Source organism: Eptesicus fuscus, chromosome 17 (assembly GCF_027574615.1).
Source record: "Eptesicus fuscus isolate TK198812 chromosome 17, DD_ASM_mEF_20220401, whole genome shotgun sequence".
NCBI lineage: Eukaryota > Metazoa > Chordata > Mammalia > Chiroptera > Vespertilionidae > Eptesicus > Eptesicus fuscus.
The window spans coordinates 16,358,303-16,380,283 of NC_072489.1; the positions used below are offsets into that span (position 1 = coordinate 16,358,303).

The window sequence follows — 21,981 nt, forward strand, 5'->3', positions numbered from 1 at the left end:
TTAGAGGTGAGGACAGGGTAGGGAACACACCTTTTGTTGTTTAGTGTTTTCTTTAAAGTGAGAGTGTATTCCATAACGTAAGAACAAGAAATATCTGTATGGTCCTGCCCACCTGGAACATGGGGCGTGTGGTAGAGGGATGCCAAAGAATCAGCTGTGTTGGTCTGGTTGGGCAGAGGAATTGCAGGGTCGTATGTCAGACCACAGGAAACGCTGAAGGCCACCAAGAAGGAAGCTACATAAGCGGGACTTTTTTTTTTAAAGACATGGCTAAGGGTGTAAGACAAATAGAAGAGTGTAGAAGCCAGACACGGAGGTATCAGTTAGGATTTGTTACAGTCTGGGTGCAGGGTGAAGAAAAGGTGAATAGAAATAGAAAGGGGTAATATTCAAAATACCCCCCAGAAGAGCATACGCACCAGCAGTCAGAACAGGTGTTGCCTGTGGGCAGTGGGTCTAGCGGCGCCCATGGATGCTGGGGTCTGATGAGATACTAGTTCTGCTTAGAGATGTGTCGCGGGGGCGGGAGGGGGGGAGGAGGGTGTGAAGAAAGGATCCGCCAGAGGTGACAGAAAAGTTGTGGAATGTTGAAGGGATTGGTGGTGCCTCTGCTCGAAATGGAGTAGTGGGAGGGAGGGCCCAGCGGGAGGGACGGGAAGGTGTGTTTTGAGCACCTTGAGGTTGAGAGGCGGCGGGGATCTGGGTGGAGAGGTCTTTAAGGGGCTGGGAAAGACCGGGGGTACCCCCAGGGGGAGGGCCGCACTGGACGTGCCAATGGGGACTCCCATGAGTGCATCACCAGCCCGCCCTCAGGAAGCAGCGACAATGTCCCCTTTAAGTGCTCTCAGTGGGGGAGGCAGGGACGCCTCCAGTCCTGGTGTGGTCTGGCGAGGTCTGGCGAGGTCCGTGAGGGGGTGCGCGTAGGGCTGCAGGAGCGGGGACGAGAGAGACCAGCACCGGGGCCAGAACAGGAAAACGTTCTGGAGGACACAGCCCATGAACTGAGTTTGAAGGATTCGTTGGATTTTGCCAGGTTAAGGAGAGGAGAAGGAAGAAGAATATTCCAGGCAGAGGGAACAGCACGTGTGGGGATACACGCGTTTGGGCAGCTCGATGATTCTGGGAACTTGAGTACCTGGTGTCGACTGGCTGGAGCAAAGAGCCAGGGCACCCAATAGGAGCTGCAGTAAAGCAGTGACCGCGGAGATGGCAGTGAGAGGGTGAATCAAAGAGCCATTAAGGGACACATTTCTAGCAGAACTTTCTAGATGCTGGCCCAACGGATGACCGTCTGGTGTGGCCATGTAAGATTAGCCTAAGGAGCTAATTAAAAGTACAGATTCCAGGGTAACCTAGAATCCAGATTCAGAAAGCCCTGGGTGGGAGGTAGAGTCTGAATTTTAATCATACTTCCCCTCCCCCCATATGAATCCATGAGAGTCCGGTAAAGGCAAAACTTGGGGGCCGTCTGTTATTAAGGGGCTGGAAGAGAAGAGGAGGACTCAACAAAGGAAATGCAGAAAGAACAAGGAGGTGGGGAAAGAACAGGGGTATGCGACATCCTTCCAGGAACACGGGAGGATGAGAACTCGGGGGACAGGATCACTAAACTTCTCTGAATGAATACATGTGGGGAACCTGGCCAGTGTCTGACCTAATGTGCTCCCTAAGTGAGTTTGATTCTTGAGGAAAGACTTTGAACATCGTGTGGGACCCCAGAGGCTGAGATGCAAGTGTTTGAGAAGAGAATGGCCAACCCAAATTAAAAGGCCAGCCACAGACCGGCCGGGGGAAATCAGCCCCGCAGGTGTGATGGGGAGAGTTATACAAAAGAGATTTCTCTGATAAATAAGAATCATCCCAAAAACCTAGCAGGTGATGGTCAGAGAAGGTGAACTGAGAATCTGTCTGAAAAAGAGGGAGAGCTGGCTCCCATGTGGGTGTTTAGGGTTAGCCTCACTAATATCAGAGAAACGCAGGTCGGAGCAAAGTGCCACTTCTGACTCTTTGAGTTAGTGAGAAATCAGGATGACCTTTTGTAAAGCTGCCTGCGTGTCAAAACCGATGAGCGTGTGCCTGCCTTGTTTACCCTTTAAGTCTACTTCTGGGAATTTATCCTAAAGAAATAATGCAAAATGTGGAGAAAACCGAAAGCGGAAAGATGTTCAGTGTGACACGATTTATAGCTGTGAAAAGGTTGGAGATGATCTCAAAAGCCAGTAGATAATGACTAAGTCATTATGGGAAATCCTTAATAGACCATTCTAAAGCTACTAATTGTCATGACAATTATGACCAAGATGTGATATAATGACAGAGATGTTTTATATTAAGTGGGGTGTAAAGCAGTACATCCTCCACTATCTACATTTGTTTTTTTAAAAAAAACAACAATGTGTTTATAGATCATATTCAGTATACGGCATGTGGATAGAAAATGAACTGGAAGGAAACCCACTGAAGTGTTCATAATAACCTCACTGGGCGATGGGAATTTAGGAAGCTTTTATTTTACACATTCTTCTGTATGTCCTGCATATTTCAGCTAGATGATGCATTACTTTGATAACCAGAATGAAAATCAAAATACTATTTCTTTTCAAAGTAAAGCATAAACTTGTATATAGCTTATAATGACATTTTTAAATTATATAAGAAAAGACTGGCAAGAGTGATAGAATTCAGGATTCGCCCCCCCCCCCTTCTTTTCTGTTTTCCAAATTGCTTGTAATGTGGCTGCAGTCGTATAATCAGGAACAAGTATATGACAGTGACGTGGTTGGATGAACCTAAGATGGGGGGTTTGGTTTTCTGAAAGTGACGGCGATGAGCTGGATTGTGAGGGAGGCTGTGAAGTGGCTCAGAATCCTGAGCTGTCAGCGTCGTGGGTCTTTCTTTTATACCCTCTCCTCCTGCCCAGGCTCCTCCTTCCCCAGGTCCTGCTGCCTAAGGTCCATCGAGTGGTTTCCTTCTCACTATCCAGAAGCTTTCACCACAAGATGCTCGAATAGCAACAATTTGAGCAGCGAGTCTACTTTGTGGTCTTGAATTTGGGGACTTCAGGTTTCTTTGAAGGCGGATGCCAGTGACCCAAGGTCTATGGAAGAGTGAGAGCCACTTGGAGGGGCCACCAACTCTCAGATCCCTAGAGGTGCCTAGTTGAGGACCACTCATGTGTTCTGCTAGTCCCAGGCCAGAATGGCCATCCAATATTTAAGAAGAGAGGGGGGAAAAAGATACAGATATTTCCTTAAGTACTGTTCGAATATTTAAGTATGGAAAGGAGGCTTGAACCCTTTGCTGGTTTGAAATTTTATTTTTATTTTTTTTTAAATCTGTGAGCTCTTTTTTTAAAAAAAATATATTTTATTGATTTTTTACAGAGAGGAAGGGAGAGGGATAGAGAGTTAGAAACATTGATGAGAGAGAAACATCGACCAGCTGCCTCCTGCACACCCCCTACCGGGGATGTGCCTGCAACCAAGGTACATGCCCTTAACCGGAATTGAACCTGGGACCTTTCAGTCCGCAGGCCGACGCTCTATCCACTGAGCCAAACCGGTTTTGGCTGGTTTGAAATTTTAAATAAATATTTAATTTTTAAATCTAAGTGAGATGTAGTTCTTTAGAAATGACCTGGTATTTCAACAGTGCTGCCGTGTGCTGGCTTTGCATGGCTGGAGAGAGGAACTGAAAGAAGACTGCTCACCTAGCAGAAACTAACACTTGAGTAGGAGAAGATTATCTCGCGTTTTCATGAAAGGCAGTTTAGGAAAAGGACAGTCCGCTAGGAGCAAGTTGGGAACGCATTGCCCAGTAAGTGGAGCAGACAACTGCAAGTGCAAGGCAAGGCCCAGGTAGAGCAACCCGCTCTAAACAACCCGTGATGACACGCTCCTGAACACCACCCGAACCCAGACGGGGCTGGTTTGTGCCCCTGCAGAGTCTCACTGATCGGATTCTGGGCAGGTCGGAAGCCTGTGCTCTGCTTTTGCCTGGGGAAAGCCAGTCAGCGAACCCACTTCCCCTCAGTAAACGTTGGTTGGTTGCACGATAACTTTAAGGCGTTCTGCGAGGCACCATGGAGATTACAAAGATGAAGAAGATACGGACCGCCTTCCTTCACAGTGTTAACAGTTAGATGAAGTGAGGGCATAAGAGTGAATGTAAGGCAACTCCCTCTTTTTTATTTTATTTTTTTTTTAATTGATTTTTTACAGAGAGGAAGAGAGGGATAGGGAGTTAGAAACATCGATGAGAGAGAATCATCGAACAGCTGCCTCCTGCACACCCCCCACTGGGGATGTGCCCACAACCAAGGTACATGCCCCTGACCGGAATCGAACCCGGGACCTTTCAGTCCACAGGCTGACGCTCTATCCACTGAGCCAAACCGGTCCTGGCAACTCCCTCTTTTTGAGGGATGATTTTGAAAGTAAGATCTCGTATTATATTTGGCATATATGAAAGGCTCATGCACGGGAGGCCTAATTATATTTAGGCTTTCTTTTTCTTTAGATCTAATTCCTAATTGTGGACCATTCTTTTAAGTATTTGTAGTCCCCTCTTTTTTAAATATAACAACATTCCCAAAAATGTCTTCTAACATAGAGTGTCAGGATATCCGGCATAGTCGAAGGATCTTCCGTTCTTTTGGTTTTGGGCTCGGAGGAGGCTTAGGTCATCCCGAATCCGGGTTCCTGATTCCTCCACCATGCCCCTGGAGTTCGAACCCAACAAGATCCACGTTGTATACCTGAGGAGCACCAGTGGGGAAGTCAGTGCCACAAGATTGGCCCCCTTGGGTTTGTCTCCAAAAAATGCTGGTGATGACAGCGCCAGAGCAGCCAGTGATTGGAAGGGTCTGAGGATTACGGTAAAACCGACCAAGCAGACCAGGCAGGCCCAGATTGAGTTTAGTTCCTTCTCCCTCTGCCCTGATCATCAAAGCCCTCAAAGGACCACCAACGGACAGAAAGAAGCAAAAAACATGAAACGCAATGGGAATACCCCTTTTGATGAGATTGTCAACATTGCCGGACAGACACAGCACAGATCGTTAGCTAGAGAACTCTCTGGAACCATGAAAGAGATCCCAGGACTGCCCAGACTGTGGCCGCCACCCTCGTGACTTCATAGATGACGTCCACAGTGGTGCAGAGGAATGCCGGCTAGTTAAGAACCACAAAGGGAAACATTTCAGTTAAAGATCATGTGACGACAACAGCAGGTGGAGTGTCAGCCTCCTGGGGGCAGGAACATGCTCACTGTGCCTAGAACAGCCCTCAGTCGGTGCTTGTTGGGTATCGCTCAATGAAGATGCAGCAGTCAAACGGCAGACAGACGAGGTCCAAGGGGACTTCCGTCTCCCAGCAAGCTACTTAGAAGACTCTTAATTACCCCTCACCTTTCAGACACAGTCTTCTGAGATGTATTTTCAGTGTTCCATGTGCTCTTTATTTTTATGCTCTTGTTTCACATCTGAACATAAAGTCCATGAGCATCTGGTTGAGGCTGATCAATCACTGCTTCCAGCGTTCCCCATGGTTTACATCTCTGTCGTCGTGATTGCTGTACTTCTAATCACCAACGCTCCTATTTTTTCCATTTCCCAACTAATTGCAAAATGAAATAAAACATCGAAATCTTACAAACGAGAGTGGCCACACCAATAAAGGGATGCCAGATTTTGTTTGCCAGATAATTTTTAAAAGCTCACCATCTTCATCCAAAAGCAGTTTAGGTGGGCAGCAAAAAAAAAACAAAAACACACCAAAAAAAACTCGTCGAGGTTCAGAAGTCAAATGTTATTAATCTGAGGATGGTCTAAAGTACTCTTACCACCTACCTGGTAGCTGCTGACCCGAATTTCAGGCAGACCTAGTAACGAGAGAAAATAAGCCCAGAAGCTGTAAATTTGCATGAAAATGTTACCCTCCCAGAATTGTGACTTAATCTCCTCTGGCAGCTTCCTCTGAGCATACTAAACCTGTGTTTGTGAGCCCCACAGCAAAGGCCTTCTTCTCTCCCAGGGTCTGGAGCCCTCGTGTGCTGGACTCCAGGGCTCCTCCTTCCGCTCTCTTCTCCTGAGGCAGAGCCTGCGCTGGTGCACTAACCTGCAGCGTCTCTGTGCTTCTCTTCTTACCTCCTCTTTCCTGTTCTTTCCCTCTTGCTGTGGTGTGTCCAGAAAAGGAAGTCAAGTTCCAGCGTGCACCTAATGGTGAGCCTTGCCTGCCCACCCATCTGCCCACTCCATGCTGCCTGTGCCCGCCCGCCAGCCACGCAAACCCATTCTGCCATGTGCGTGTGCTTCACTCATCCTCACTGCATGTCTGTGCTGTGTGGGCAGGTGTGGCCTGTCCTGCCGGGCGGGGGCCATTGCCCAAGGTCCCCCAGTAGCCTGAAAAGCGGGCATTGGAATGTGCCTGCCGCAGCCCAGGGCAGCAGGTGAAGCTGGCAGGGACCCGGGGCCAGTGGCAAGCACAGGGAGAGACCCTCACTCACTGCTGCTCAGGAGGAGAGGCCCTGCTCCCCGGGCACGGACCACGACTTCCTGCAGACTGGCAGCCGGTGGACGTCTGGCGGGCAGAAGAGCTGGTTGGAGGCTCAGGTCTCTGAGCCTCACTCTCCCGGCCTTTTCCCCTGTGCAGGTGCCCATTAGCAGTGCCCCGCATTTTATGCTTCCCATCCAGCCCCCGGGGAAACAGCTGAAAGACAACAGGAAACACTTGTGTTTTTATCCTCACCCGAGGAAATGGTTTTCATTGATTTCGGAGAGAGAGGAAGCGGGGGTGAGAGAGAGAAAAACATCGATGGGTTTTTCTCACACGCCCACCCCTACTGGGGATTGAACCTGCAACCTGGATACGTGCCCTGACCGGTCATCAAACCCGCCACCTTCTGGTGTACTGGACGATGCTCCAGCCAGCTGAGCTCACCGGCCAGGGAGCCAGAGCTGGAACGCATCCTCTTTCCCATGGGACACGGGGCACGGAGAGCAGCACAGCAGCCTGAGTCGTTATGAAACCGTCCGTTAAGGCCGGAGGTGGGGCCACCTGGGTGACGTCCCGGCCCTCTTCAGATATGACAGGTTTTGTGAACACCCTGGAGTCACACTGAGGTGCCAGGATCTATGTCAGCTGGGCTCTGCAGGCAAGACAGGCTGTGCAGGCAGCCCCCAACAGAAGGTCCGTGTCATCGCTGCGCTAGGAGGGCTCTGCTCCTTCCCGGCGGGAATGGGAGAGAGCAGAGCTCGTGGGTTTAGACCCATGTCCTGGCTCCTGGAACCCCTCTTCTCAGCCTGCAGCCTTCAGGGGAGTCTTGTAGCACTTGGTTCCTGGTTTGAGGTTCCATGCCCAGACCCACCCGGGTTTGGGATGCCTCAGCAAGCTGAGGGTGGATGGCTTCGGGTCTGGTCCACGGGGCTGGAGAAGAGGCCCCCAGGCTAGGAGGAGCCGTCTGGGTAGCTTTTTGCGTGGATCCTCACTTGCGCCCGCTCGGAGACGGCAGTCACGCGTTTGTCTCTGTGCCTTTTGAAGAACTGGCAGGCATCAGGCCCCTTCTCGGGGGCCGCCCGCTCCACTGGATACTCGTGAGACTGAGTCCACTGGTTAGGGGGTCGTCAGTCCCCTGGGGGAGCATCGCTACGATGCTCTGCCCTGGAGATGAGCCTCCTTCCTTCCCTGCCATCCTCCCCACAACCTCCCTTGCTGTGCCACTCAGTGTGACGTTTCGAAAGATAAGGAGATAGCCCGCTGGTCTCTCCTGCAAGTCAGCCTCCTCTTCCCCGGGGGCTGGGCTCTGGGACTGCAGCCACAGCCCCCACCAGGGCTCACCGGCCCCTCCTTGGAGCTCTGTCCTTACTGGCAGCTGCCCCAGTCCAAGGGCTGTCAGGCGGGAAGGCCAGCAGCACGCTCCTGTCTGCTCCCTGGGTCAGTGGGTGCATAGTCTAAGCCAGTGGTCGGCAAACTCATTAGTCAACAGAGCGGCAAACCGCGGCTCGCGAGCCGCATGTGGCTCACGAGCCTTGGTTTGCCGACCACTGGTCTAAGCAAAGCCAAATCCCACCCCTTCCTCTCTGGACACCACCTCCTGGGCCAGGTTTTCTTTCTCTTCTGTTCCTCTTCTTTCCGGTCAGGCGTTAAGCTGGTGCCGTAAGGGAAGGGAGTGCAGGTGGCAGGTTAAAGGGCAGCAGGAGAATGCCCACAGAGAGGAGACCCAGCGTTTCTGAAGTTTGCTCTGCTTTCTTATAAGCCACCTTCCTTGTCCCCTGGTGAAATGAGAAGAAGCTCCTGCATTTCTTTGGGTGAAGTATGGTTGTGCAGGGACATTGCATCTGGCTTAAGCAGAGAGTTCTGGAGAGATGCTCTGAACCAGTCTTTGAAAGGCTGGCCCCACCTTGAGGATGCTTCCAGAGCTAAGTCTCTGGACCCCCTCCAACTACTCCCCTCTTTGGATCATCTCTCCAACCATCGCTCCCATCCGCGTAGCGTTATGGAGGCCACCTCAGCCCTAGCTCCTCCAGGCCAGGCCAGGGGGCAAGGGAGGTCTGGGAGTCGGACCTGAGCTGCTTTGGTGACTCTAGAGGAACTAAACCATCTGTTTTCTTGTCTCAGCCACAGAGCAACAACAAAAACAGTCTCGTAAGCCCAGCCCAAGAGCCTGCGCCCTTGCAGACGGCCATGGTACCTCCTGACTACGGCTTCTCCGCCCCTGCCCCTGGCTGCCTCCTGCTCCTTCCCACGTCCTCTTCTTGCCCTCCCTCCCAGGCCTCTCTGGCTCTTTTCCTTTCTGGATTCCTGTAGATCAGGCTGCTTTGTGTACTTCCCCATGGACCCCTTCCCCCTCATTGTCCCGGCTGACCATGCTCCTTCCTGCACGGCAGAGCTGCTCCTGCTCCTTTCACTGTTGGGGGAAGAGTGATCAGGGCTCTCAGCTAAACCTCCCAGCCCCAGGCTGGGCCCCCAGTGGGTCTGCTTTGGGGGCCGGGAAAGTCAGGTGTTTATAAAAGGAGAGGGTAGGAGCTTTCTCGGGACCTGTACATCAGTTCTTGGAGACCTCCTTATAAAATCTGCCTCAGCCTTTCCTTTGCAATTCATGAACAGGAAGGAGGGCTGGGGTCCCTCTCCCCGCCCTCCCCCTCCCCCCCATGGTGCTGATCTCTGGGTTTCTGGAGAGCCCCATGCTGCTCATGCTGTCGGAGTTCTCTGGGCTCTTCTGAGGGGCATTGAGTGCTCCCAGAGCTCCCTCTGCGAGTGCAGGCTGACTGTGCAGCAGGGGGATGACTAGGAGAGAGGGAGGGGTAATCGCGCCTGCTACTCCTCCTGCTTTCTGTGGACCCTCATGCTGCCTGACATGCTGATGTAGGGACAGGAACCCGGGGAAGGCAGAGGTGGGTGAAGCAGGCAGCTCGGGGCTCAGCTTGCTGCGGGGGCACCCTGGGTCTTTCTGGGACACCTTAGTCCACTCTCCCTGCTTCCGGCCCACCCCTTGATGAACACTGTCGGTGGGGTCCAGCCCATGCCCTTAGCCCCACAGCTCCCCCAGTGTGCCTGTCCCGCGGGGAAAGAAAACCCAGAACGAGCAGGAGTCAGGGTCAGAGACCCTCTCCCTCTCAGCTGCCCTGGCACCTGCTTCCATTGCCAGGCTTCTCTTTACCAGCCAGTGCTGTCCCCTAAACCTGGGGCTCCCAGCTACCTAGGACCCAGTTAGGCCAGGATATTTTGTCTTGTGAGAATGGCTAGTGGGCAGGCCCCAGTGGTCATGATCGAGGTCTCTGAGGGTTCCTGGGTAGGGGTGGGGTCCCTCAGGGAAGAGCAGTAAGTCTGTCTCCGAGGTCAGGAGGGTAATTTTAATCTTCCCTCACAGGAGCCACAAACCACCGTGGTGCATAACGCTACAGATGGGATCAAGGTGAGTGGGTCCTGAGTCTGCCCCCTGCTCTCCGTGTCAGCGGGAAACCGGTGGGCTGCGTCACAGGTTCTGAGGGTCCCACAGACGGCCGCCTACAGGCTGTACGTCAGGGCCAAGGTGTTTGCAGAGTCTAGGCTGTTGGTTACTCCATTCTTTTTCTTTTTTAAAATATATTTTTATTGATGTCAGAGAGGAAGGGAGAGAGAGAACATCAATGATGAGAGAGAATCATTGATCAGCTCCTGCACGCCCCCTACTGGGGATCGAGCCCGCACCCAGGGCATATCCCCTGACCAGGAATGGAACGGTGACCTCCTGGCTCATAGGTCAATGCTCAGCCACTGAGCCACGCTGACCGGGCAGTTACTCCATCCTGAGTGACGCTGAGCTCAGGCTCTAACCCGGACAGGCCTGGCTCCGGGCCGCCGGACAAGACCCTCTGCTGCTCTGCCTCTCCGTTACCTTCTCTGTGAACTGGGGGTGGTAGTCATAGCATTTTCTTCCATGGCTTGTGAAGTTTAAATGAGAATAAATGTTAGCTGGAAAAACAGAGCAAGAATATAATCAGACCCTAGGACAGTCTCCTTGGCCTCAGCTTTATGTCCTCAATAACCTGTCTCCTGTTCACTCCCAGTCGCAAATATTCACTGAGCCACACCGTCCACGGTTCTGTTTTACAGAAGTGACAAGACAAAATCCCTCTCCACGGGTGTGGGGAAGGCAGATAATAAACCCGAAACCAAATAACTAAGATAAAGTCTAGTTGTGATAAGTGCTGTGGAGGAAACGGCACAAAGGAAAGAGTGAACGGGGCCTTTAACTACGTGGTCAGGAGGTAATATCTGAACGACACGATGGGAGCAAGACAGCCAGGCAAACTCGGGCAGAGCGCCCTAGACAGAGGGACCTGCAAGGGCAGGGGCTTGGCATGTATACGGCATGAAGAAGCAGAAGAAATCCAGCAGAGATACGAGCGTGAAGAGCAAGGGGCTGGGGAGCAGGGTGGCAGGGAGGGTGATGAAGTCGGAGAAGCGGGCAGGGCCTGCGTGTAGGACTCGGGTTTGCATTTTATCCCAGCAGCTGCAAGAAGCGTTAGTGATTCTCAGCAGGGGAGTAATACAGTCTGATGGACTCTGAAAAGCCACTCTGGCCATGTCACAGGAGGCACGTGGGGGAGCAGGGAGACCAGGAAGTGATTGTAGTAGTTCAGGTGCCAGATGTTGGTAGCTTAGACTCGGGTTGTAGCTGGACCTTCGAAGAGAAGAGGTGAGATGGGATTTATTTTGGAGGTAGAACCGACAGACTTGATTTCAGATCGCATAACTGAGCTATGAGAGAGAGAAAGAAAAGAAGAATCAACCTCAAATCAAACCTAGGAGGTGACTCTAGGTTTTCGCCCCAATAGCAGCGTAGGTGGTGCCATTTACCGAGTTGGAGAAGACCGGGGAGGGAGTCGGGACTCCCGAGTTTTGTAAGCGTCCGACGGCCAGGGTAGGAATAGAACTGCCTAGGGTTCCTCCCCGCACGAGCACATGCTCTGCTTTTGTTCTGCTTGGTTGCTCCGGTTTCCAAGGGCCTGCGTATTGAAAAGCGTGTTCTTTTTGGCCTCCAGGGCTCCACAGAGAGCTGCAACACCACCACAGAAGATGAGGACCTCAAAGGTAGGTGCTGGCCCTGGGTGGGGAAGGGACGCCAGCAGTGTCCCAGGTGCCTCGGCTCCAGGGGAGCAGCTGCCTCGTCTGCCCCCAGAGCGGAGATGGGTGGCTCCGAATACTCCAGAAGAGGGCGTGGCCTGAAGCTCCTTTCCATGGGCCGCGATGGGAGGCTCCTGTCTGTTGTGGCTGGGCTAGGCAAGAGGCATCTCTTCTCTGACCCCACGTCTGGTATAGCTGAACTAGAGTTATTTCTGAGCCTGCCCAGGGCCAGCGCTCAGAGACCTGTACCCGTTGCAGAGAATGCTGGGTCATCCCAGAGCAGGGACCCCTGGAGTCCCTACAGAAGTCGCCCGCAAATATCGTGGGTCGTCAGTAGGGTGACCAGTTGTCTCCATACCCCCAGGACTGAGGTGACTCCCAAGATGTGGGACTTTCTGTTTCAAGACGGGGACAGGCCTAGGCACATCGGGAGGAGGGGGTCGCTCTCGTCACAAAGCCTTGGCACCAACAGTGGAGCCAGAACCCCATTTGGCGATGTCCTGGCGATGCTGTAAGGACCACCAGCCTCAGCATGGGCCTGGCCAGAGTGCCAGGGGATGTGGGAGGGCATGGCAGGCCAGACCACTGCGAGTCGCTGTCCTGCTCTTTGGTTTGGCCTGGAATCGTTCCCTTTGCCTCGGTGGGTGACCTTAGGCCAGGCTTTCAGAAAACATGGAGGAATGTTGCAGAGCGGAGAGAGCATGCCCAGGGGTAGCAAGGGGGCACCAAACCTTTGGGGACCCAAAAAACAGAAGCATAAATGTGTAAGACAGGAAAGAACTCGCTCAGGGCTGCTGGGGTGAAGGTCAGATCAGTTCAGTTCTGGTGATGCTGGCAGAGTACGTAGCTCCTTCACTGCTGGGCTCTTGGCCTTGTAGCCTAGCCCCCCAGAACATCTCCCCGGGGAGCAGGGACCCTTGGACAGGCTGTGTGAAGGCTCCTCTGGAAGCCGCAAGCCTGGGTCAGTGCACTCTCCTGGGGCTCTTGGCTGGGAGGTCCAGTGTCCACAGCAGCCCGAGGCATCCTCGTGCCCTGGCTCTGCAGGGCCACGGCTCGGGTCCTGTTCGGCTTGCTCGCTCACCTGCCTTGTTCTGTTTGTTTTGGCTGCTCTGCCTTGCCCTGCCCTGCCCTGGCTGGCTAGCTGCCCCGCTCCGCACTGGGAATGGCAGCTCGGTGCCTGAAGGACGGAGCTCCCGGGACAGAACAGCCCCCTCTGCAGGCATGCAGCCCCAGCCTTCTCTCTGCTCCTCAGCCAGTAAGTGTGAGGGAGGCACCATCTGGCTTCCGTTCCCTGGCTCCTCCTGAAGCCCCTCAGGGATCCCCCCAGAGCTGGCCGCCCAGCGCAGCGTCCCGTTTAGTGAGCTTTGGGAGCTCGGCCCCTGCTGGGTGGGGGAGCTGATTGGAGGCGCTGTTAACCAGGCAGGGGCGCCTAAGACCAGGGCCCACAGGCATGGCGTGGGTGGGAGAGCATCGCATGGTGGGGAGGAGTAGAAAGCCACCGGGAGAGGCACTGGGTCTCACCTCGGCACTGAGCCAGGAAGAAAGGCCGAGTCCGAAGTCAGAGGTGGCGGGAGCCGGGTGATGGGGGAGCTGCGATGGCTGAGAACCCACGCTGGGACATGGTGTTCCCTGGGCTCAGCATTTCATATCGAGAGCCGGGGGCTTGGGCGAGACAGACCTGAGTTCGAATCCCAGCTACAGTACGTTCAGCAATGTGTGAAGTCGCTTAAACCTCCCAGAGTTTGTTTCCCCATCTGTAGAATGGGAATAAAATGACCCCTACCTCAAAGCATTATTATGAAAGATAAATGAGGTAGTAGAACATGTTGATGCGATGCCTGGCTAGGTTCATGGTAGCTGGTGTGGATATTTTTAGTTGTGTCTATGTAGATTATGCCTTTGTCTGCTTCTCTCCCTCCTACTGTCTGTCCTGTTAGAGTTTCTAAACACAACCCTCTTCACCCACAGGGCCCCAGTCAGGTCCGACAGATGGGTTTGGTGGGGCGGGAGAGGGTGTGTGTGTGTGTGTGTGTGTGTGTGTGTGTGTATGTGTATGTATGTATGTGTGCGCGTGTGCACGCCTCTAGAACGTGGAGAGAGCTCGCTGGTCCCGCTAACCTGCTGCTAACCTGAAGGTGCTGATGGCTGAGGGGCCCCACTTGGCTGCCCTGCCCTCTCCCAGCTCTGCCACTGGGCTGTGCTGTTCTAATTGCTCACATTTGTCTTGCAGCCTCTCGCTCCTGTGAGGAAAGGCATGTGTCCTGGGCCAGCCCAGGCTCTGGTCAGGGTTAGCCCGGCCTCAGTCTGAGCCTCCCCCGGCAGCACCCTCTGCTAACGGTGGTGTTCCCATAAGTGACCTGGCCTGAGCCCGGGGTGTCAGCAGCAGCCCCTTGGCGTGGCATGGGTAGGGGCTCCGAGGGCACCACCCCTGCCTGCCTGTCAGTCTGTGCCTTGTCTTGGTTTTCCTGAGGGACACATCCTGGCATGAGAGCTGGTATGAGATTTAGAGCTTTTCAAGGCTTGTCCAGGGTAAATGGAGCTGTCTTTCTGGTGAGAGGCTCTGTTTACAAAGAGTGTTGATAGTTCCAAGATCCTTCATCTCAGAAAAGCCCTGTGGAGGGGATGAGCAGGGGGAAGGGAATTAAGCATCCATCCTAACATTCATGCTTTGGGAGCCCTCATCCCTGGCTGGATTCTGCTCTCAGGCTGGCTGCTGCCTGGGGTGAGGCTCTGGACCACTGAGTGGGGGCTGGGTGGAAGTGGGGGGCATGGTAATGGAGACCTGACTGAGCCCCTCCAGGTGAGAGACGTAAGCAGGTGATGGAAACAGCCTTATCAGAAGCTTCTTAGAGAAGCTGGACCTGCCGGAGATGGGATGCACCCCTCTGCACGGAGTGTTCATGATGCGCCAGGCTCCTCAGCTGTTCAAGACGAGTGTTTTCTGCATCCTGGTTGTTGATGGAGAGGGAGACAAAGGCCGAGAACCATAACTAATGGGTGGGCTTCAGGACGAGGCGGGCGTTAGCTCTACAGACAGAGGAGGGATGGAGAGAGAGGAGGGCTCACTCTTCCTGCAAAGGGCCTTAACGACAGACCAGAGGGAGGTCTTTGTCAAGGAGATCACAGGGGATCCTTGAAGACTGGGGAGGGTCTCCGCCACTTAGGAGCTCCCCAGTCCCACGCAGGTAAACTGCTGGGTTTTTTCCCCCCCACAGTGCGAAAACAGGAGATCATTAAGATCACAGAACAACTGATTGAGGCCATCAACAATGGAGATTTTGAGGCCTACACGTGAGTAGAGACCTAATTCATTGAGGCTCAAGTTTCTCAAGGCCTTTCCCTCCTCCCCAAAAGCAGCGAGGACCCTGGGAAAAGGGAAGGCTGGGCCTCGGGCACAGTGTGTGAGTGAAACGTCAGGCCGCTAGGTCGAGAGCCCTTCCAGGTAGATACCCTGGGCCGAGCCCTCCGGGGTGTGCTGGCAGTGGGCTGGAAGGGCAGGGCTAAGAGGCTTTAGCAGGCAGACCCCTCGGATCTAAGCCGCCGTGTCAGGCCTGGCCCAAAGCTAACCTCCTGCAGGGTAGACACCACCAATGAGGACGAAAGAGGAGTGATTCCCAGGGAAGACGGACAGGCTGCATTTTCTTTTCTGCAGGAAGATCTGTGACCCAGGCCTCACTTCCTTTGAGCCCGAAGCCCTTGGCAACCTCGTGGAGGGAATGGATTTCCATAAGTTTTACTTTGAGAATCGTGAGTGGGTTCGTGCTGCTGATATACTCCTGCCTGCCCCTTCACCCCCTTGGCCTCTGTCCGCGCTCACCCGCTCCTCTTCCCCGTTGCCCACTTTCCTCTACTTGACCTGCCTGCTGCACCCTGGTCTGTGTGCTTGCCTCCTTGTGCCCTGAGAATGGCCTTAAAGGGCACCTTTGAAGGCCCTGCTCCAGAACCTGCGTGCCCCTTCCCTCTGCAGCTGCCTCATGGCAGTGGTGGTTGCCACAATCAGGGTCACTGTGTTTCTTTAAGCCTTACTTTTTTTTTTTTAAGAGAGAGGAAGGGAGAGAGAGAGAAAACATCAATCAGTTGCCTCTGGTACATGACTCAACCTGGGATCGAACCCACAACCTGGGTATGTGCCCTGACTGGGACTAGAACCTGCCACCTTTCCGTGCACGGGACGGTGCTCCAGCCAGATGAGCCACACCGGCCAGGGCAAGCCTCATCTCTTTTCAAGATGATTGGAAACCATTTGAGATGAAGTTAAGATGATCTCAGCGAGTAATACTGCTCTGTGTCTGCAGATGTCACAGTAGAGGAAATTAAAGCCAGGATAAGAATGTGCAAGCAAGGAACAGGCACTGCTGGTGACTTGTGAGACTGCACGTGGTGGCTAGGGTCTTCCTGGACATCGAGGGAGACGGGAGTCCTGGCTGGGGGTTGTGCACTAGACGGTCCACGGAAGTCCCCGGGGATAGGAAGCTGACTATTCACCTCCTCCCATCTTTCTCTCCACTCTCTGAGACCCTCCTTCCTCCCTCCTTTTTTTTTTCCTTCTCACTTTGTCCTGGGTCTTCCCCATCCTGCCCTGAATTTTATTTGGTTGCTGTTTTCTCTACTAACTACCATCCTCTCCATGTCTCAGCTGCAAATGTAAACCCTAGGCCAGTGGTGGGCAAACTCATTAGTCAACAGAGCCAAATATCAACAGTACGACGATTGAAATTTCTTTTGAGAGCCAAATTTTTTAAACTTAAACTTCTTCTAACGCCACTTCTTCAAAATAGACTCGCCCAGGCCATGGTATTTTGTGGAAGAGCCACACTCAAGGGGCCAAAGAGCCGCAGTTTGCTGACCACGGCCCTAGGCTATCTAAGGAATTCTATTAGCCAGAAGCAATTCCAGAGTTTATAGAAGCTCTAGGGAAGTTTTCATGTAGCCCCTATCTAACATTTGAATTGAACTAAGATGTGAATCTCAATAAAAGTAACACAATTCACAGTGTTTGCTGATAATGGCAATCTTTTGGCTTTCCTCCAGAGGATCCTGGGACTATCCTGAGCTTGGTGCTTTGATGATTCAATTTGAACTGTGGACATTCTTTTTTTTTTTTTTTTTTTTTTTATAACAAATCCATTAGGAATGTTTTAAGTTCTTGATTTTGCTCTACAGCCCTAATTGGCAACAAGCCAACTCTTATGAAATCTAAACATCAGAGGAAAGATAAGAGGCCTTAGTTAAGAGTAAGATGGTCCTGAGTTCCAATGTTGTGTGATTTGGGAAAATTACTTAACCTCCTTGAGCCTTTCTCCTTACCTTATAATGAAGAAATGGTATCAACCAAAGAATTACAGCTCATGCATGTAAACCCCCCAGCATAATATCTGATTAAAATAGTAGCTGCTGTTATCATTGTTCCCACCTCTCTCTTACTTTTGGATAACCGAGACTAATGTGATGAGGTTACCTGGCCTCTGGAAATGTATGGGGGACTCGGAGACTCCTCAAGGGGTTGCTGGAGAGAGGGTGAGACCTAGAAGTGCAGGCTGAGAGGAGATGTCAGTGCGCAGGCCTGACGCCTTCCTCCCTAACTCACCCTGCCCTGCCCCCTGCAGTCCTGTCCAAGAACAGCAAGCCCATTCACACCACCATCCTGAACCCACACGTCCATGTGATCGGAGAGGACGCCGCTTGCATCGCCTATATCCGCCTCACCCAGTACATCGATGGGCAGGGTCGGCCTCGCACCAGCCAGTCGGAGGAGACCCGGGTCTGGCACCGCCGGGATGGCAAGTGGCTCAATGTCCACTATCACTGCTCAGGGGCCCCTGCCGCACCGCTGCAGTGAGCTCAGCCACAGGTGCACCTGGTGGGGGGTGGGGAGGGGCTGGGACAGGTGGGGCCATAGGTGGTTGAGGGTTGGCATTGAGGGAGGAGATATGGGCCACCCCAGAGGAATGGCAAGGGCTAGACAGTGTGGTGGTAACAGGTTCTGCTCTTAAATCAGACAGACTTGGGTCTAGCTCCAGGACTCCAGATTGGGTGACCTTGGACAGGCTACCTCCTTTCCCTAAGCCTCGGTTTCCTTAGCTGTCAAAAGAGGGAAAGAGGGGTGCCTATCTCATAAAGTTGTGAGAATTAAATAAGAGACTTAGTAAGTGACTTAATTAAATAAGAGACTTAATTTAGTCAGTGCTCAGCCTATGTGAGGCGATGTTATATTTCAATACTAGCTTCTCCCCCAGCCTCCACCTCCTCAGGCAGACTTGGCCACGTGTGTAGTGTAAGTTCCTGGAACTCATCTGTGTGTTTATTGTCTTCTGTTCTGTTACTATGTCTATCCTGTTTGACAGGGGCATTAGGAGATCCCAGCTGGAGGTCGAACCTTTGCAGCCAGTGGCTCTGGAGGGCCTGAGTGACAGCGGCAGACCTGTTCGTTTGAGGTTTAAAACAATTAAATTACAAAGCGGCAGCAGCCAATGCACGCCCCTGCATGCAGCCCTCCCGCCCGCCCTTCGTGTCTGTCTCTGCTGTACTGAGGTGTTTTTTACATTTAAGGGGGAAAAAAAGAAAAAAAGATTGTTTTAAAAAAAAAAATGGAATCCATACCATGATGCGTTTTAAAACCATCAGTAGCCTTTGGGCTGGCAAGAAGGCAGGAGTTTGTGTAATGCCCATCCTGGCATGAGCAGTGGGCTCACTCACCAGCCCTGAAGAGGTGAGCTTGGCCTCTGGCCTCCATGGACTTAGGAGACCAGGCAAGAACTCTGACAAAACTTTGGGGGCCGTGATGTGATTGCAGCCCCTGAGGTGGCCTGCCCACCCCAGGTCTAGGAATGGACTTCTTCAGAATTTGCATAGGCACCTAGAACGAGGCTGATGAGAACATTGTGGCCATCAGACCCACCTGGGAGCGGATGCACAGCTCCCAGCCTGCTGCGGAGGCAGCTGAGACGCAGTGGCCTCAGGACTAAGGGCCCGGATGTTGCTGCACTATTCCACTTAGTGTAGAAGAGAAGAGAATTGGTGCTGCAGAAGTGTGTCCGCTACGAAGCTGATGAGAAACCTCGTGTTAGCCTGACGTGTACTCACTTACTCATCCATTTCTATAGGATGCACAGTGCATGCGGGCCCTGCTATGGAGGCCCAATCCCTGCAGTGGGAAAGGGGGAAGGGTTGCGCTTTGCTTTGTGTTTGTTTTCTTATAACTTTGCAAGGAGAGAGCCGGACCCTCGTCAGGGCTCCCTTTGCTGCCTTCGGCAGTTTTGTTTCTGTCTTGCCTTTTCATGGCGGTGGTCCCCGTGCTGACCCTCATCTGGGCCTGGGCCCTCTGCCAAGTGCCCCCGTGGGATGGGAGGAGTGAGGCAGCGGGATTGAGTCGATGGTTGTTTCTATGCATTCGGGCTGCCCTGAGGGCTGCCTCCCTTCTTACTGTTCCCTTGCTGCACGTCCATCTCTTTTCCTGTCTTTGAGATTGACCCGACGGCTTTGGCAAGAAGAAGAGGTGCCCTCTTTAAGAGGTCTCTTTACTGACCAACTGAAGTATAGACTTACTGCTGGACAATCTGCATGGGCATCACCCCCACCAACAACAACTGCATGTACCCAAAAGAGGTGTTCAGAACCAAGACTCCTGCCTACGTTCATTGTCCCTCCTGTGCTCAAGGAGTTCCAGTCCAGGAGGGAAAGATCTATACTCTAAGCAGATAGAGAAGACAATGGAGGAGCAATTGGTCATGGCATTGGTTTCCACAAAACAACTGTGCAAACTTGTCTACGCAACTATTTGCACTATTGGGGGGAAAAGTGGGTAGACCCCAGCTGCCTGGACTACCTTCAGGAGGCAAAGCTACAGATTTACCTTGGAGCCAGCTGAGAAGAGAGCAAACTCGCAGGTGCTGGTGCTTGGATTTAGCCAGGCTCCTCTGAGCACCTCGTGCATGCCCCAGCCCCTGGGCCCCAGCCCTTTGCTGCCCTGCAGCCTGCAGTACCAGCACGCAGACACCTTCACCGCAGGGTTTGGTTTTGCTGGCTTGAAGACAAATGGTCTTAGAGTTCATTAAGACCCATAGCTTCATGTGGCTGCTCCAGCTCCACTTCTTAGCATTCTTACTCCTCTCTGGGGCTAATGTCGGCATCTATAGGACAATAGACTATTAAAAAAAAAAAAATCACCTTTTAAACAGGAAATGGAAGGCATTTGATGCAGAATTTTTGCATGATGACATAGAAATAATTTAAAAATAGTTAGTGTTTGTTCTGAATGTTGGTAGACCCTTCATAGCTTTGTTACAATGAAACCTTGAACTGAAGATATTTAATAAAATAACCTTTAAACCGTCCACTGTGTTACTGCTGGTGGAGATTTATGGCCAGAGGCTTAGATTTTAGCAGCCTGGGTTACAAGGTTTCCACTCCCTTTGGGCCCATTTTGGAATAAAACTTCATAAACTCATCCACCTCCATCCAGTTCACCCGGCTGCCCAGGCGAGTTTCGGGGGGAGGGGGGATTGGGCCCTTAGGTGGTGGGCTAAGGCCTCGCCCCGCCCCCGGCCCCGCCTGCGCCGAGAAGCCGCCCCGCCCCCGCCTCAGTGGGCCGGCCTGGCTCCCCCTTCGCAGGCTGAGTGGACGCGCTCCCGGCCCCGCCCACGCCAGGGGCCGCCCCCCCCCCCCCGCCTCTCGTGGGCCGGCCCGGCTCCCCCTCCGCAGGGCGGAGTGGAGGCGCCCGCGCCCCGCCCCTTCTCGGTGAGCCGAGGCCGGCGCTCCGCCGACTGTGCCAAGCGGCCGGGAGGAGGGGTGCCTCTCCGCGGGTGGGGCGCGAGCACGCCGTCCAGGAGGCCGAAACTCGGCGGGTCGCCGCAGAGGACCGTCCGGCTGCCCGGCGTTCAGCCGCGCCGCTGCCAAGCCCGCAGGCGGCGGGGACCGAGCGGACCCCACCGGCGCGGCGCGCCGCCTCCCCCGGGGGAGCGGTGGTTGAGCCCGGCCGCCGGGAGCGTTCGCTCGGAGATGGCGGAGCCGCCGCGACGCGGCCCGAGGGCCCGAGAGCTGGGAAGCCAGGCGGCCCGGGGACGCGGCGGGGCCCGGGGACAGCGGGGACGCCGCCCCGTCCGCCGGGTGAGCTGCCCTTGAGGACACCCCCGCACGGTCGCCCGCACTCCCTCCCCTCCCAGACTTTCCCTGTTACCTCCAGAACCACCGCGGCGGCCGTCCCGGCGGCCCTGCGCCCCCGCCCTGTGTCCCCTCCACCAGCCGCCCTCGCAGTGGCCTCAGCCCCTCAGCGCCCCGCGTACGGCTCCTCCCCTGGGGCTCCCCGCCTAGCGCCGGCCTTGCTGCACCCGCCTCTCCTTGGCGCGCCCCTGGCCCCTTCCCCTTCAGTGCTCTCTTCCACCTGTGACCCCACACTCCCCCCGGCAGGGCCCTCCATCCGCGACCCGCGTCGCCACTCGGCGCCCCCCCCCTCCCACGGCGCCTGCAGTCCCCCAGCGCGGGCCCACACCCCGCCCTCCCAGGCCCCGTCACGGGCTCTCTCCAGCCCAGGCCTGAGGACCCTTCCGTTTCCCCCAGAACCGCCCACTGCTGCACACACAGCACCGCCCTCGCCCCGTGTTCCTCCTTCCACAGGCATCACCCCCCACCACACCCTACCCCAGCAGCTCCCTCAGAACCCCTTCCTACGTGTTGCTGTTTCTTCTAGGTATGAAGCTAAAATGCAGTGGTTAAGAGCACGGGCTATGGAGCTTGACAGGCCTGACTTTGAATCCCAGTTCTCCACTGACTGAGCTGTGTGATGCTGGGCAAGTTACTAAGCTTCTCTGAACCTCCAATTACTTGCATGTAAAATGGGGATAATAGCATCTACCTCTTACCTACCTCAGGGCTGGTGTGAGCGTTAAATATAGGGAAAGCTCTTAGAAGGATGTCTGCCAAAGATTAAGCTCTCAATCAATGTTAACTGTTATACGTAATTCATCCTAAGTATCCACTTCCCGTAATGACTTCTCACTACTGTATTTTCTCCAAAGAGTGTCCTCTAATTTTTGGAATTCACACCCTCCCATCACCTTTTGATCCTCTCCCAGTTCTCTTCATGTCAGCTAGTTTTACCCAGACTAAAGCTGAACTATTCTGAAACCATTTCTCTCAGTTCTGAAAGACCCTGCCTCTGCCTAATCTTTCCTGAGATGTGTATGTCTGGGGGTGGGTGGTAGAGAGGAATTGCCAGCCCCTGGCCTCACTAGGAGTGGCTAAGACGGGGAGAGCAACAATAAAGCTACTAGGAGCAGTCCATCTATTTAAGAAAAAAATCTCCAAAACTAGGTCTCCTTAAAACTGTTTGCCAATCACACTGACCTACTCCTTCTCTCTCTTATTGGTTGGATGTGAC

At 53.6% G+C, this 21,981-nt stretch overlaps 1 protein-coding gene across 5 annotated transcripts in view; it reads left to right on the forward strand.

Moving 5' to 3' along the window:
- Nucleotides 1-19,939, forward strand: part of CAMK2G (calcium/calmodulin dependent protein kinase II gamma) — a 58,116-nt gene extending 38,177 nt beyond the window's left edge. The window contains exons 15-22 of one of the 5 annotated variants that reach the window (XM_054728700.1): nt 8,616-8,684; nt 9,868-9,912; nt 11,525-11,573; nt 12,748-12,861; nt 14,822-14,897; nt 15,259-15,353; nt 17,213-17,457; nt 17,951-19,939. In XM_054728700.1, coding sequence (XP_054584675.1) covers nt 8,616-8,684; nt 9,868-9,912; nt 11,525-11,573; nt 12,748-12,861; nt 14,822-14,897; nt 15,259-15,353; nt 17,213-17,445 — 681 coding nt within the window. In that variant the 3' untranslated portion in view covers nt 17,446-17,457; nt 17,951-19,939. Of the gene's footprint in view, nt 1-8,615; nt 8,685-9,867; nt 9,913-11,524; nt 11,574-12,747; nt 12,862-14,821; nt 14,898-15,258; nt 15,354-17,212; nt 17,458-17,950 lie in introns of those variants that run through there. The other 4 variants (XM_054728703.1, XM_054728701.1, XM_054728702.1 and 1 more) reach the window with 4 other exon arrangements.
- The last annotated feature ends 2,042 nt before the right edge of the window (nt 19,940-21,981 follow it).